At 35.9% G+C, this 15,266-nt stretch overlaps 1 protein-coding gene across 5 annotated transcripts in view; it reads right to left on the bottom strand.

Moving 5' to 3' along the window:
• The window catches only part of Arnt (aryl hydrocarbon receptor nuclear translocator), a 72,045-nt gene that overhangs the window by 928 nt on the left and 55,851 nt on the right, over window positions 1–15,266 (bottom strand). For 3 of the 5 annotated variants that reach the window (XM_047541755.1, XM_047541739.1, XM_047541770.1), the window contains 13 exons: window positions 14,916–14,981; window positions 14,446–14,531; window positions 12,637–12,713; window positions 11,569–11,703; window positions 7,984–8,058; window positions 6,441–6,592; window positions 4,596–4,706; window positions 3,756–3,828; window positions 3,467–3,590; window positions 3,176–3,278; window positions 2,643–2,790; window positions 591–753; window positions 4–170 (listed from right to left, as the gene is read on the bottom strand). In XM_047541755.1, coding sequence (XP_047397711.1) covers window positions 4–170; window positions 591–753; window positions 2,643–2,790; window positions 3,176–3,278; window positions 3,467–3,590; window positions 3,756–3,828; window positions 4,596–4,706; window positions 6,441–6,592; window positions 7,984–8,058; window positions 11,569–11,703; window positions 12,637–12,713; window positions 14,446–14,531; window positions 14,916–14,981 — 1,480 coding nt within the window. The remainder of the gene's footprint in view (window positions 1–3; window positions 171–590; window positions 754–2,642; window positions 2,791–3,175; window positions 3,279–3,466; window positions 3,591–3,755; window positions 3,829–4,595; window positions 4,707–6,440; window positions 6,593–7,983; window positions 8,059–11,568; window positions 11,704–12,636; window positions 12,714–14,445; window positions 14,532–14,915; window positions 14,982–15,266) is intronic. The other 2 variants (XM_047541749.1, XM_047541764.1) reach the window with 1 other exon arrangement.

The raw sequence follows: 15,266 nt of genomic DNA, 5'->3' as shown, positions 1-15,266 counted from the left end.
CACCTGGAAGACCTCAGGCTGGCTAGGTTGTTGTGCTGATGGCTGCTGAACATGTTGCTCGCTAGTACTCGAACGATGATGAGGCTGCTGGCCTTGCCACTGTGGCCAGACACCCACACCCTCTGCTGTCCGTGTCTGGAATTGTCCTGCAGTCTGTCCAGTCTCAGGAGCTAGAAATACCGTAAGAATAAACAACTTCTATCTACTAATTCCACTGGAGAAGAGAAACTAGTACATAGCAAAACACAAGTCAACAATTTTACCTGGATTACATTCTGCATCAATGCCTTTTCTATTTCAAAACCCAGTCCCAAATTAACTTTTCTTCTTTAGATGGCTCTTTCCAAAGAGCACTTTGGTTATTTAAATATGCATGCCATTAAATACATATGCTTTTTAAAATTTTTATAGTAAAATCTGTGTAAATATTACAATATTTCGTATGCTTTTGTTATATGTGCTAAAGTATTTTTCATGTGGGTAGGCAATTAGGTCAGTATACCAAGACACATGCAAACTATTTTAACTAGAAAATCCTTTCTCTTTAGTGGTGTGATTTTCCCGTCATCCTTCTTTTGAGCTGAACTTACCAAAGTTGGATCCACGATTGGCCAGATTAGGATAGGCAGCAGCACCGGGTGAAGCAGTGGGAGCACCAGGAAGAGACATAGGACTGAAAGAGGATGAAGTCTGAAAGTTGCCCACACCAAATTGGGAAGAACGAGTTTTGGCTGTAGCCTGAGTAGCCACCTGCTAAAGAGAGAAAGACATAGAGAACAACAAATGAAATGTTTCTATTATTACATATCCCATTTCTTATGAGTCACTACCGTGCCAAAACTATATTCATACTTATTTCTAATTGTGAATTTCTTCTAATTAACTCCCAATCTCTCAACACTACTTTTTACACAACTGAGATAAAAGTGCAAAAAAGCAAAGAACGCTGCATTTAATAAAAGTCTTGAAGATTAAATAAAAGCACTTTATAAACTGTAAAGTTAAATAAAACAAGGCATTAATGAGTCATATATACACATAAAAAATTTTACATCCTTTTATTATTCAGTCTGTTCCCTACACTTATTCCTAATGAGTTTTGTTTTGTTTTTTCAGTGCTGGAGATCAAACCCAGGGCCTTATATGTGACAGGCAAGTGCTCTATCAATGAGCTACATCCCCAGTTCTAAACATTTTTTTTTTCTCCCCAGAATAGTAATGCACATGCACTGTGGAATATTTGAAAAAAAAAAAAAAAAGAAAAAGAAGAATTAATCAAAAGAAGAACCATAATTCTATCACAAGAGAGCCATTGTTAACATTTTTGGATAATTCCAGTTTTTCTCTTCTTTTTAAAATATTTGAAGTTTGTTTATCAAGACAAACTATTCCTTAGCTCACATATTCATGTTTCATAGTACTGGAAAACAGATCAGTGACAAACTTTGCTTATTTGCTTTTTCGCAATGGGGAGTAAATCCAGGGGTGCTTTACCACTGAAGCCAAATCCCCAATCTTTTGAATTTTTTATTTTGATACAGAGTCTCAGGTCCTCAAATTGGCAATCCTCCTGCCTCAGCCTCCTGAGTCACTAGGATTATAGGTGTGTACCACCGCACCTAGTTCAGAGACAAACTTTGTGAAACTCAGCCAAAGAAGTTATTTATTCCCAAAATTATTGCACTCATTACCAGTTTTCTTCATTTCTTCAATATCTTTCATGTAATCACATTATCTGCAGAAATCTTCAAATACCATCTTTCCTGGTTCTGTCACAGCAAACTTATAGAAAGCTGCAACCCCCAGGAGATAATGAAGACTCTAATAATATGACATCTCAGAGGCATGGCCTTCTTGGTTTCATCAAAGTACTGAAAACTGTGGTAGTGATTATCCTCAGTAACAATGTCCTTGGCTGATGGAGATGGCTTCCTGTACATATTTTATACATTTGAGATCATGTTGCATGCTAGAGCTCTAACAATGATGAGGCTGCTAGCCTTAGGGTTAGGGTTAGCAACCTAACCCTAACCCTAACCCTAACCCTAATGCAAAAACAATTTTGAAGTCTGCTTTTAGTTTTGATTTTTTTTTACTTTATTAAAATATTATACAATATAAAGACTTTTCCTTTTTAAAAATAGATATCACCATATAAAAATTAGCAATTTTCTCCTTTGTTCCTCTATTATGTAGTTTCAACAAAGAAAAAACTTCTTAGAATTTACTCCAAAATCTGGAAATCAAACCTGCTCTAAATGTTCTACATGAACAATTCCAATTTAAGGAAAATATGTGAAAACTATGAACTCTAATGAGGTTTTTGGATTATCTGTGTTTTCATTATCTAGCTGCTCTTAAGAAAATTAGAAGGTGTGCTAGGTGTAGTGGTGCACACCTCTAATCCCAGCAGCTTGGGAGGCTGAGGCAGAAGGATAGCAAGCTCAAAGCCAGCCTCAGCAATTTATTAAGACCCTGTCTCAAAATAAAAAATAAAAAGGACTGGGGATATGGCTCAGTGGTTGAGCGCCCCTGGGTTCATTCCTGGTCCCCAAAAAAGGAGAAAATTTTACATATGGAAAAAAAGCTCATCTAACTAAACAAAACCAAACACATAGGGACAGAAAGATGAGAAGATTTACCTGGGCAGAGAAGCCTGGGCGGGTGCTAGGGGTCCAAGTTGGGGCTGCTCCCTGGGTAGGGTTGGAGTGGCGGGAAATCTGGGCTAACATTTGCCCTGCAGAAGATGATGGCTGGACAATGGTTACAGGAGGGGCCAGACCACTATTCCTAAGAGTGAACAAACAATGAAGTAAAGTATTAAAAGGATGGGTTTATCGGATAAGGTAGGAAGCAAAGGAAAATCTAGTGCTATTTCTAGATACCCTTGACTTCCTTGGAGGTGAGGAGAACTCAATAACAGAATTTGGAGAAAACAAGGAAGACAGCTGTGACACACTGACCAGAACACAAAAAGATGGAACCTAGAACATGGCAATAAGACAGGTGCAAAGAAACAGGAGGAAGAAAAGCAGCTTCTTTGCCTCACCCTAGGCCCTATAAGCTCCATTGCTTTGTCGGAAATAACCAGAGAAAGCAAGGGAAGAATAAAACTTGGATTCATCAAATGAATCCCTCAGGGCCCTGTAAAGCAGCACACACATATGGGGCTCACCTGAAATTCTCTGCCGGCCGGGGGGTAGGAGGGAATGAGTTGCCCTGGGAGAATAGCTGTTGGGTAGCAGGGACAGTGCTGGAAGAGATGCCTTTACTCTGATCTGTGGACCAAAAGGTGGGGGGAGGGCCAGTCAAGGGGCTGTAGTATATAGTTCAGCAAGTTCCTACTTACTTATGAAATATTATGATTACATGGAAATATGTTGGAAGATTACAGATCAGGCAGTTGCAGGTCCATCGGTAAGTGATCAAAATGAAACTTTAAAAAGAGATTGAGGAAGAAACATACCTGCACCGATGTTGGAATATATTTCTGAGTATCTTGGATCTCTATCCTGGGTAAATAAACCATCTGACTTCTCAAGAGGCTTGCTGTGTTCTGGCCCTGTAGTTGTCACAGGCTGCACAGAAACCTATGGAGTAAAATGATAAAATGATAAAATAATCATTAAAGGTTTAACATGACAATTCAACTATCCTAAAATTCAAATAAGATACACATACAGTCCAACTGGCAGTGGGGGACTTGTTTTTAAGGAAATGTTCACCGTCCTCTTTAAGAAAGAAGAGACACTTACCTGGGAATGATTGTAGCTGGCTAGACCATCTCTTCCTGGTACCACATCCAATTCTGTTTGCTGTTGCTGCTGCCTATATGTTCAAGTCAGTGAGTGGAGAAATGGGAAAAAAATTTTTAAAAAGAACCTGGTGTTGACAGGCAATGGCCCACACCTGTAAGCCGGGCAGCTAGGGAGGCTGAGGCAGGAGGACTGCAAGTTCAAAGCTAGCCTCAACAACTTAGGCCCTAAGCAACTTATGACCCTGTCTCAAAATAAAATATAGGACTGGGGATGTGGCTAGTGGTAAAGTGCCCTGGGTTCAATTCCCGATACCAAAAAAAAAAAAAGACAGCCTGGTCTCAGGCTTAGGAGGTCGAGGCAAGAGGATCTCTGAGTTTGAGGCCAGTCTCACCAACTTAGCAAGGCCCTAAGCAATTTAGTGAAACTGTTTCAAAACAAAAAATAAAAAGGGCTGGGGATGTGACTTAGTAGTTAAGCACTCCTGGGTTTAGTCCCCATTACCAAAAAAAGAAGAGAACTTGGTAAAAAGGACTTAAAAAAAAAAATGCTGGGCACAGTGGCATATACCTGTAATTCCAGTGGCTTGGGAGGCTAAGGCAGAGGATGGCGAGTTCAAAGCCAGCCTCAGCAACAGCGAGGAGCTAAGTAACTCAGCGAGATCCTGTCTCTAAATAAAATGCAAAAAAGGGTTGGGGATGTGGCTCAGTGATTGAGTGCCCCTGATAACTACCCCACTGTAAAATAAAAGCCATTTAACAAAAAAAAAGTGGGATTGCAGATGGCTAATACACCTAGCCTAGTGACTGCTCAATACTTCATTATTTTACTCTTTCTTACCTGGGTGCCAGTTGCCCTGGGCCCATTTCTAGGGTTAAATTAGTTGTGGGACCTAGTTGTGATCTCTGGATTGTGTTGGAGAGTGTAGGCCGTGGTTCCTGGCTAGAATTCCTGTGAAAATAAAGTAGACAAGAGCCAAAAAAAAAAAAAAAAAAAAAAAAAAAAAGATATCTGATTCTGTTGTATCTCTAGGTGGGGTAATCACTAATAGATCTCCTTTAAAGTTTAATCTCATAGGTAACCTATGACCTCCCAGCTTCAGCAAAAAATTCACACTATGGACAAATGATAGAAATAAAAAATAGTCCTAAGGCACAAGGGTTTAATTCATCCTGTGTAGTTTCTAACTCCCCCAAGATATTCAATATTTGGTTGTTGTAGGTGTGTATATATCTATATACTATGTTTTAAAACTCAGGTAAAAAACTGAAAGTACCTGTACTGAAATATTACCAAAGATTATGTAGAAAGCAAGAAATATTTTTTAATTCTCTATATATTTTTCAATAACCTCCAAATTTTCCATAAATAATATTTACCAGAAAGAAAAATAAAACTGGAATATTTGTTTTTAAAAAAAAATATATTAAAAACTAAAATTAATCATGGTCAGGAAAACTGTATGTAAAAGAGGGGAACACAATAATTTCCTAAAACTCAAGTCCTTAAAAGGACTTAAAATTTTCAATATTTGGGGCTGTGGGTGTAGCTCAGTGGTAGAATGCTTGCCTAGCATGTGCAAAACCCTGTGTTTGATCCTCAGTATTGCAACAACAAAAAAAAGTTCAGAAAAAAAATTTCAAAATTTAAACAAAATAGAAACACAAAATAATGGCTGTTATGTAATACAAAGATGCAAGAAGAAAAAACTAATGATCATGACATATGCTTGATTCTTAAATTTATAAAATTTTATAACTCAATACACTGTTTTACTAAGTTAATTAACAAGAATTAAACTTTACAAGTTCTACAAAATGAATTGGACAATACTATTATAGCCAGGGATAATGTACACTTGGAAATATAAATAATCCAATGTCTATCAACTGATGAACAGATAAAACTTGTTAAATCCATACAATGGAGCATTATTTGACAATAAAAATATTGATACATGCTTACAACATAAAAGACCCTTGAAAACATTATACTAAATGAAAGAGTTCAATCACAAAGAAACCACATATTCTGTGATTCTACCCATATGAAATGTCTAGAACAGGTAAATTTATAGAGATAGCAAATTAGAGGGTGCATAGGGCTTTAGAGGGAAGGAGGAGAATGGAGAATGACTGTTACTTGGTACAGGACTTCTTTTAGTGGGGACGAAAATGTTCTGAAATTAAGATTGTTTTAATAGTTGTAAAACTGTAATATAAAAAAAAAACTTACACAGTCATGTTCTTTCATCATTTCTCTATGACTACATTCACACAACAAGAGCAGAGTTGAGTAGGTGCAATAAAAACAAAGCCTAAAATAATTACTATCTGGTCCTTCAAGAAAGTATATGCCCAATACTGCTCATGATCAAAATCATGGCAGACTAAAGCAATAACCTAATGTATGAAAAAAAATCCTTTCTAGAAAGGGCTGATAAAATTGAAATATAAACCTTTTCACCTGAAGATACAAGTTTCTGAACTATTGCTTATTAAAATCTTATTCTACCTTATTATTTGATCAAATACATCAAATCCTGTAAGAAGGTAGAAAATCTGGAACTTCAAACTAATGGTGTTTACTACTGGAAACAAGAAAGAAAAGGAGATGTCTTAATAAGACTAAGTAGACTGGGCCATGAGAAACCCTAACATTAGAAAAGGACTAAAGGGTACATACTTCACATTGGTGTTGGTACAGATGATGTACTCAATTTCATCAGAGTAAGGGTTCTGGAAAGTAAAGGAGCTGGTTCTCATCCAGAGCCACTCTCGGTTCTTAGATCGAAACCGGAACATGACAGACAGCACCTGGCCTTTTAACTTCACTACCTGAAAAGGTTTTCATGCCATCAGAAGAACTCAGAGATATTTGTTTTCAGAAAATCAAACAAATTTTCCCATTTCTATAGTCCTAAGATTCTTTTGTTGTTGTCCTACAAACATTAGTCTTTTTCAATGTTAAAATAATACAAAGGATTGAAAGCGAAGTTACTAAATAAGGAGTTTATTTATCACATTTTGTCCCAGATTCCCAAGCTATGTAACCACACTAGTCTAAGTCAATCAACAATAAATTATTATAATAATATCGACAATAATATAATTAGAATTATTTCCAGGAGAGAAATACTATTTCCCCAGTTTCCTTGAAAGTTCATGAAAGATAAGATGAGCTAATTTATAAATCTACAACAGAAATATAAGTTTAATGACACCGAATATAGCTTGTATACTGTTCGGCAAGCCCAGTTTAACTCCCAAACCTTAGAATTTATTTTCATAGTATCTATAAAGGTTTCCATATCTAAAACCAAGTTGGCTTTAGTCTTGTTCTGTTTGTGTTTTAAAAGTTAAGCCCCCCCCACCAAAAAATAATTCAGTTATTTTAGATTATTTTAATTTCTAGTCTCATGGAATAGAAAATAATCTTTTGATTCTCCCTCCCTAACAATATAAAAGCCAGTAATATTAGCAAGTTAACGTTTTGCAATTATTATGTGTCAGGCACTGGGCTATCCCTTATTTGCATTTTCTTGTTTAAAATATTCCCAAAGACCCTCTGAATTTAATTAAGTACTATTATTGTGCATAATGTATTTATAAGGACATTACTAAAATTTTAAAAATTAATGGTCTAATATAAAGTGAGAATCAACATCTAAAACCAAGTCTAAATTCAAGTATTTTCAGAAACTTAAGTCTATAAATTATAATTAAGAATCAAAACTCAGTTAACTCTCAATTACCTATAAATGAACTCTGTCAAATAAATTTCTACTACAATCTACAGATTAGTGAAACTTACAATATTTTAAATAGTTTGAAGACAGTTTCTTGTAGACAGCTAATTGGACACAAAACAGTAAAGAACCAAAACCAAATAGAAATACCTTGGACATTATGTAAAATTTCAAAGTATTATCTCTTTCTATTTCTTAAAAATATAGGTTAAGGGCTGGGGTTGTAGCTTAGAGGTAGGGTGCTTGCCTACCATGTGCAAGACCCTGGGTTTGATCCCCAGTACTCAAAAAAAAAAAAAAAAAAAAAAGTACATACACACACAGGTTAGTGCAAAGAACATAAAACTATAGTGCCTATTATAGTGCTCAACTAATTAGTGGACAACAAGCATGAAGTAATGTGATAAATAGATTAAAAAATGTGTGTGCGTGTGTGTGTGTGTGTTTGTGTATTCAGACCCAAACCAGAAAAAAATTTACCTGTTGAAAGCTATCTCTTAGAAGCTGTTGATCTTCAGGATGACAGAATTCTACAATATTCTTTCCTAAGAGTTCCTGGAAGGGAGAAAGAAGAGTAAGATACACACTTTTATAGTCACCTAACTTTCCTGGTCCATCAGCTGAGGACTTGGATTTTATTCTTCTGTCTTTATCTTAAGATGATATATAAGTATGAAGGATATAAAAGTAAAAATTCCTTTGAGAAGAGACCCTGGATGCACCCTGCTTACACAGGGAGCCTAGGAAGTTGTTTCACCGTGCTCAGCCAACCAAGCACTCAGAGGCTACCCCAGAAGGCTGGGCAACTGTTTGAGATGGCTGCAGACCTTGGCATCAACCAAATGGTGCTGGTTCTGCAAGATGCTAGAATTATAGTGTCAGGGAGACTTCCACTATGGTTTCAAAGGAAGGCCTGTGAAGTCAGGAAAAGTATAGCAGACTCAGAGTCCCTGCAGCCAGCCCCTGAGAGGGTGATTTGAGAAAATGTAAAAAGGAAAAGGAAGCTGCAATGGAGAAGCCCGAGATTAAGAGACGCCAGTGCTATGGGATATCTGCTGAGGAAAACTGCAGAAATTGAGCAGAAACAAGCCAAGGGAGAGGCCATGTAGGTTACAACCACCAAGTCATAGGGGAAAGAACTACACAAGCCCTTTGAAGAGAATATCACGATGCTATGTGCCCCAGATACTGGACATGGAACTACCAAACTAATTTGCCCATCTGGATTTTGATCTTGTTTTGGTTCCATCCCTTCTTTCTATGCCCCTATTTTCTTCCATGTGGAATGAAAATGTTTACTCTGTGCTATTATGTAATATATATATATATATATATTATATAAAAACTTGCTTTTGATTTTTATAGGGACTCACACTGAGAGTTTGCCTTCAGTCTCAAGAGACTCTGGACTTGGACTTTTGGGTAATGCTGGAACTATTAAGACTGTGGGTACTCTTGAAAATGGACTAAATGTCTTTTGCATTGTGAGATGGGCATGAGCTTTAGAGGTGAAATGATTAGATTATGAGTTGTGGCCTAATTAGTGGATTCACCCACTCATATGGATTAACTCTGGGTGGTAAATGTAGGAAGGTAGGGTATGACTGGAAGAGGTAGGTGACGGGGGAGTGCTTTGGGGTTTATATTTTGTCCTGGTGAGCCGAGTTTTTTCTCTGATTAGTGTTGCTAAGTGTTAAGCTGCTACTTTCCTCCACCATGCCCTCCTGGCATAATATTCTGAGTCATCTCAGGCCTACAGCAATGGAATGTAGAGCAATGGTCAGTAGTGACCATGGACCAAACCTCTGAAACTGTGAGTTCAAATAACTTTTACTCTTCTAAAACACACACACAAACCTAAATAAAATGAAATAAATAAAACATGTAAATTGGTTCCTATAAGAAGCATAATAAATAGGGAACAAAATGATAGGGGAATTAGGGAGGAACTAAACTCTCCAAGGGAAGGTCCTCAAATTTAGGATGAAATACAAATAGGACATAAATTTAGTAATCTACCAATGGTTTTAGGAAATAAATATGTAATTTCTGTACAAACAGGGAAATTACTGTTTTTACATAGTATTTCATTGAAATTTTATTAAAATCTTTTATTTAAAAAAATAAGTATGAAGGAAAAATTTTAAAAGATGGAATCTGCTAAGCATCTGGTTTCTAGCACATTTCTCCTTTTCATTTAACAGCAGTAATTACAGATTTCAGGTACAGTTCACATTTATAATTCACCCATTCTAAATGTGTAATTTGATGATTCCTAATAAGTTTATATAGTAGTACAATCATTACCACAATCCAGCTTTAGAACATGTTCATTGCATCAAAATATTCTCTTGTGCTAGCTGTAAGACACCCCTTAGCCAACCACTGACCTGCTTTCCAACTCTTTAGTTTTGCCTTTTCTAAAAATTTCATATAAATAGAATTACATAATATGCAGTCTTGGGTTTGGCTTTTTTCACTTAGCATATTTTTGAAGTTCACCAACATTGTTGCAGCACCATTTCACATGTCTATCAACAACGTATGAGAGTTTTAGCTTCTCTATATTCTCAATAACACTTTTTGATTATAGCCATTCTAGTGTATATGATAGTACTTCATTGTGGTTTTAATTTGCACTTTACTAATGATTTTTTATTTGTTCTTTTTAGATATGCATGGCAGTAGAGTGTTTGTTGACATGTTACACATACTCAGCATAACTTATTCTAAATGGGATCCCATTCTTGCAGTTGTACTTGATGTGGAGTTTCACTGGTCGTGTATTCATATATGAACATAGGAAAGTTATGTCCAGTTCGCTCTACTGTCTTTCCTATTCCCATCTCTTCTCCCTTCCACTTCATTCCCCTTTGTCTAATGACTAATGATTTTGAGCATCTTCTCATGTGTCATTCATATTTCTTCTTTACTGAAATATCAAATCTTGTGCCCTTTCACTAGTTGTTTATCCTAAGGAGTTTTTCATATATTCTAAATATAAATTGTTTTTCAGATATATGACTTGCAAATATTTTCTCCCAGTCTGTGCTTGGTCTTATCACTTTCTTCATGACTTCCTTTTAAGAGGGTGAATTTTAATTTTGATTAAATTCAATTTATCAATATTTTTCTTTATTGAATCATGCTTTTAAGTATTATATGAAAAAAAAAATCTTTGCTTAATTCAAGGCCACATATATTATCTCCTAGAAGTTTATTCTTAACTTTAGCTCTTACACATTTAGGTCTTTGAGTTGATTTTTGTGGATAGTATAAGGTAATAAGGTCTAAGATATTTTTGGTTTTTATTCATTTATTTATTTACTTTTTTTTTTGGTACATCATATGGACATCTTTTCACCTTTTGTTAGAAAGACCTCTTTCCCCCACTGAATTATCTTGGCACATTTTTTGAAAATTGGTTGAATATAAAAATAAACTCTATTCTGGTGTACATATCTATAGATCTATATATATCTTTTCCTACACTAACACCACATTGTTTTGATAACATTAGCTTTAAGTTCTGAATCAGGTAGTGCAAACCTCCAATTTTGTTCTTCATTTTCAAGATCTCTTTTTTATTAACCATTTCACATATAATCAATCATAGCTAAAAAAAAACTCCCTGATATCAACAGCTTTGAAAATGTATGTAAGTCAATTCAGGGATAATAACTGGTACTAAACTTGTATATTTTATGGACTATTTATTCCTTTGGATAAGTACATGAATTATCTAAACAAAGGTAGACATACTAGTATAGCTAATAAAAATTAGTACTTCTGAATTGTATCTGTATTAACATCAGCAACAAAAGATAAATAACATTTGTACTTGATGCTCCCACCTGGTTTCACAAATCATTATTTCTCTAGATACTGATAGGTTTGTTAAGAACCTGAGGGTAAATTTAGCTACTGATAGAACAGGATCATCTTTTTCTGAACTGGGATTGACATGTTTTGGCTATCTCTGGAATACGATAACTATATAAGCTTAACAATGGCAAGGAAAACACAGGCCTAAGCATCAGTGTTGTAACAGCTTCAGCTCCTCACCTGTGGCTGGTAGCCAACAGTAGCCACACAACGATGATCTACAAAAGTGAATATCCCCTCAATGTTGTGTCGGGAGATGAACTCGGTTGGTTGGCAAACATTACTCATGTCTGCACAGTTGGGAGAACTAGTTACCTAAGAGTGAAAAGATAAAATTGAGGTAAAATGGTACCATTCTTTGCAGACAGATTCCTAATCTCCTCATGGGTATTGCATAGACATGAGACTCACAGTTTTACAAACTTCCTAACTTTTACCTCTCATCAAGAAAGGAAAAAAATGGCAGAGAGAGCATAAAATCTAGCTCTACTCCAATACATGTACTATATCCCAAGTTAGTAAAGTAAGTAAAAAATGAATTCAACATAAACCCACTTTATTTTAGCAATTAGGTTGTGCTCATTATTCAGATAGGAAAATTAGGATCTAAGAAACATTCTATCCTTGTGAGAAGAATCAAAACAATTCTATTTCTCTATTGTTAGTCATGTAATGATAAAATGAAAAGGATCTTTCCTCTTTTGTTCAGGGGCAAAGGAAATTAATTGTGCATAGAAAATTCAGCATCGTAAAGATTAAAATAAAAAAGATAAGGGGAGCAGGTTGTGGTGGTATGTGCCTATAGTCTCTGTACTTAGGAGGCTTAAGATAGAATATTATTTGAGCCCAGAAATTTGAGATCAACCTGGACAACACAGCAAGATCCCATCTCAACAACAATAAAAGAAAGATAAAAGGGCTTGGGGGAATGTGACTCAGTGATTGAATGTTCACCTAACATACACGAAACCCTGAGTTCAAACACCAGCACACACACCCCTGCCAAACACACACCAAGTACAAAAATAAATAAGCGGAAAAGATTTCCCTCGATCATACTCTTCAACGTTTGCTAAATCCAAGAGTAACAATGTTTATTAGGAATGCCAAGCTTCTTCAAATTTTTGGAATTTTATGGAATTGTTCATTTGGCTTGGTGGTAGAGTAAAAGAAAATTAACATGAACAAATACTGAAGGAGATTTCTTCTAACTGAAAAGGAATATAAATGTGGAAAATTCATACTTGCCTGCAATCTGCCAATGGCCACTAGGCAAAACTTGCTTCCTTGGCCAGCTTCTGGGTCATCATCTGGGAGGGAAACACCTTAGAAGGTGAAATAAAAAGGATTTAGAGATCTCAAACTCAAATGCCTTCAATATTCAGATGAGTAATGATTAAAAATATATTAAGATACGAAGATCTATGAATAAAGCAATAGAGAGGTGCACAATTACAGAGAATTTACCATAAATGCCAATCATTGTTTCAAGTGTATATATGTACGTGTACATATGCTAATTAATATATTTATCCATACTAATTATACTTAACTGGAAAGTATAAGTCTCACCCAAAGTAATTTAAAAAAATGCATATTAAGGCAGTCATTCTGTGATGATATCATTGGCAGAGAACAGATGTCTTGCCTAATCTGTGACTTTTAAAGTAAATGAACAATGAAAATTGAGTATAACAAACACCAATAATTATTTATGTCCCTTGGAAAAGAGAAAAGCCAGTGTTTTACCTGGAAAGGGAAGAAGAGTACATTTCCCCCCATTCTTTGCAAGGTTATCTTCTATTTATCCAACAAGTTAGTATTTCCTTAATAGTTACATGTAAGTATGAAATATCATCACATACCTTAAATGTATGATTTATACAGTATGTAGACTAAAAAGTACAAACATTATTACCTGTATTACTTAAAATTAACTTTAATTATATGAAGTAGCATTTATTTGGTGCCTACCATGTGTCACACACTGAGTTGAATGCTTTCCTTATATTAAATCTAATCTTCACAATAAACCTATGTAGGATATGTCATCTCCAAATTACAGATGAGAAGACTAATATAAGTGTCAAGCAATTTACCCTAAGTTATACTGCTAATAAATAGCAATGCTAGAAATCAAATCCAGGTTTTTCCAAATTGAAGTTTAATTTCTTCCCAAAATATACCACCTTGTCTCATAGTTTCCGTTTACCCATCTGGCAGGGAAGGAATGAAGATGATATGATTTGGAAACTTTGACAAGTTAATTTGCAAACCCGATCCTTGTACCCCAACCACCTTGGTCATATTTCACTTGACCTTAAATTCAAATAAATCTACTTTACTCACAGTCTGATTTAAAGACTTTGCAGAGAATATCTAAGTTATTACATTTTCCCTCTGTTCCTCAAGGTCTTGCTCCTATTTTACAAAGTTTTCCCAATTAACTGCATAAAATGCCAATGTTTCTTTGCAACAATTACTTAGAACATAAGTTTCTCCAGTATACAGTCTTATGAATTTGCACATTTAAAAACTACATTCTTGAACCAGAGGGACTAGTGCATGCCTGTAATCCCAGCAACTTGGGAGGCACAGGCCAGCCTCAGTAAATTAGTTAAGTCCCTCGGCAACTTCGTCAGACCCTATCTCAAAAAAACAAAAAACAAAAAAACCGGACTACATTCTAGGTGGGTCACACCTGTAGTCCCAGCTACTCAAGAGGTTGAGGCAGGAGGATCACTTGAGTCCAGGAGTTCAAGGCCAGCCTGGGCAAAACAGGGAGACTCTGTTTCAAAAAAAATGAAACACATACACAAAAACCAACTACATTCTATAACATAGTCAATAATGAGTCATTTTCAAATTTGAGTAATTCATCCCTCCAACTGGAATATAAACCAGAATGGGAAATAGTCTGTTCCATCTGTCCTATTATCTTTCAACTTATAACAAAATACATTGCATATACCAGATACTTAATATATGTTGATAACTTTTTTGAACTCTTGGAGGAACCAGTGCACCAAGGGAGAAATCACTAGCCAACTTTCCTACCTGCTGGAGGCCAGGCCTTGATATAGCCTGTGCAGTGGACCACAACAAAATGGGGCTCCCCATCCTTCACAGAGCCAAGTCCATTCCTAGAACAGTTAGAGAAGTCAGGAGGAAAACCTTACAAAGTAAACCTTAAATAGCAATGCTTCCCTTAGTACCTTTAAATTTAGTCTCTTGGGTGTTTAGAAAACAAGATAATAATTGCTTGGACCTTGTCACCAAAAAGTGACCACCATAATTTTAAGCCTTGCCAAAGCAGAACAATTAAAAGGTACTGTAGCAAGAGGAAAATAGGTAAAGAAGAAGGCAGCTTCCTATTTTAGGATGAGCAAGTGAAGCTTTAAACGTTCAAGAAATTACTGCCAGCAAAAAAGTAACTGGGAGATGAGGGAGAAGGGTAAGGGCTACTGAAGTTGGGTGAAAAAGTAAAGCTCTATCATCCCTTTGGTCTTCGCTGCTTAGGACCTCACCTGCATCTGTTCCTCACAAAGCTCAATCTATTCATGGAGACTGAGTCCACAGAGCTACTGCCACACCTGTTTCAATGAACAGAAGATTAAAAGCAGTCAGGCTGCATGATTGATTAACTTTCCATAGTATCAGCAGGATAACAGGCTCTGGATACAACCAAATACAGAAAACAGGTAAGAATGCTCTTAACAAGAAGGATGGATAAAGATAAATCAGGTTTGGTATCTCTAAAGCTTATAACTATCTTAGCATTTAAAGTAAAAAATGTGTCATGTTCTTCAAATGTGAAGATTCTCTATATCAAAGCAGTGGACCTTTCCTACAAAGAAGCAGATTGTATCTGGGCACAG

The sequence above is a fragment of the Sciurus carolinensis genome, chromosome 1 (assembly GCF_902686445.1).
Source record: "Sciurus carolinensis chromosome 1, mSciCar1.2, whole genome shotgun sequence".
Lineage (NCBI taxonomy): Eukaryota > Metazoa > Chordata > Mammalia > Rodentia > Sciuridae > Sciurus > Sciurus carolinensis.
The sequence above is the reverse complement of the archived record's forward strand: the minus strand, read 5'-3'. Positions and strand labels throughout refer to the sequence as shown.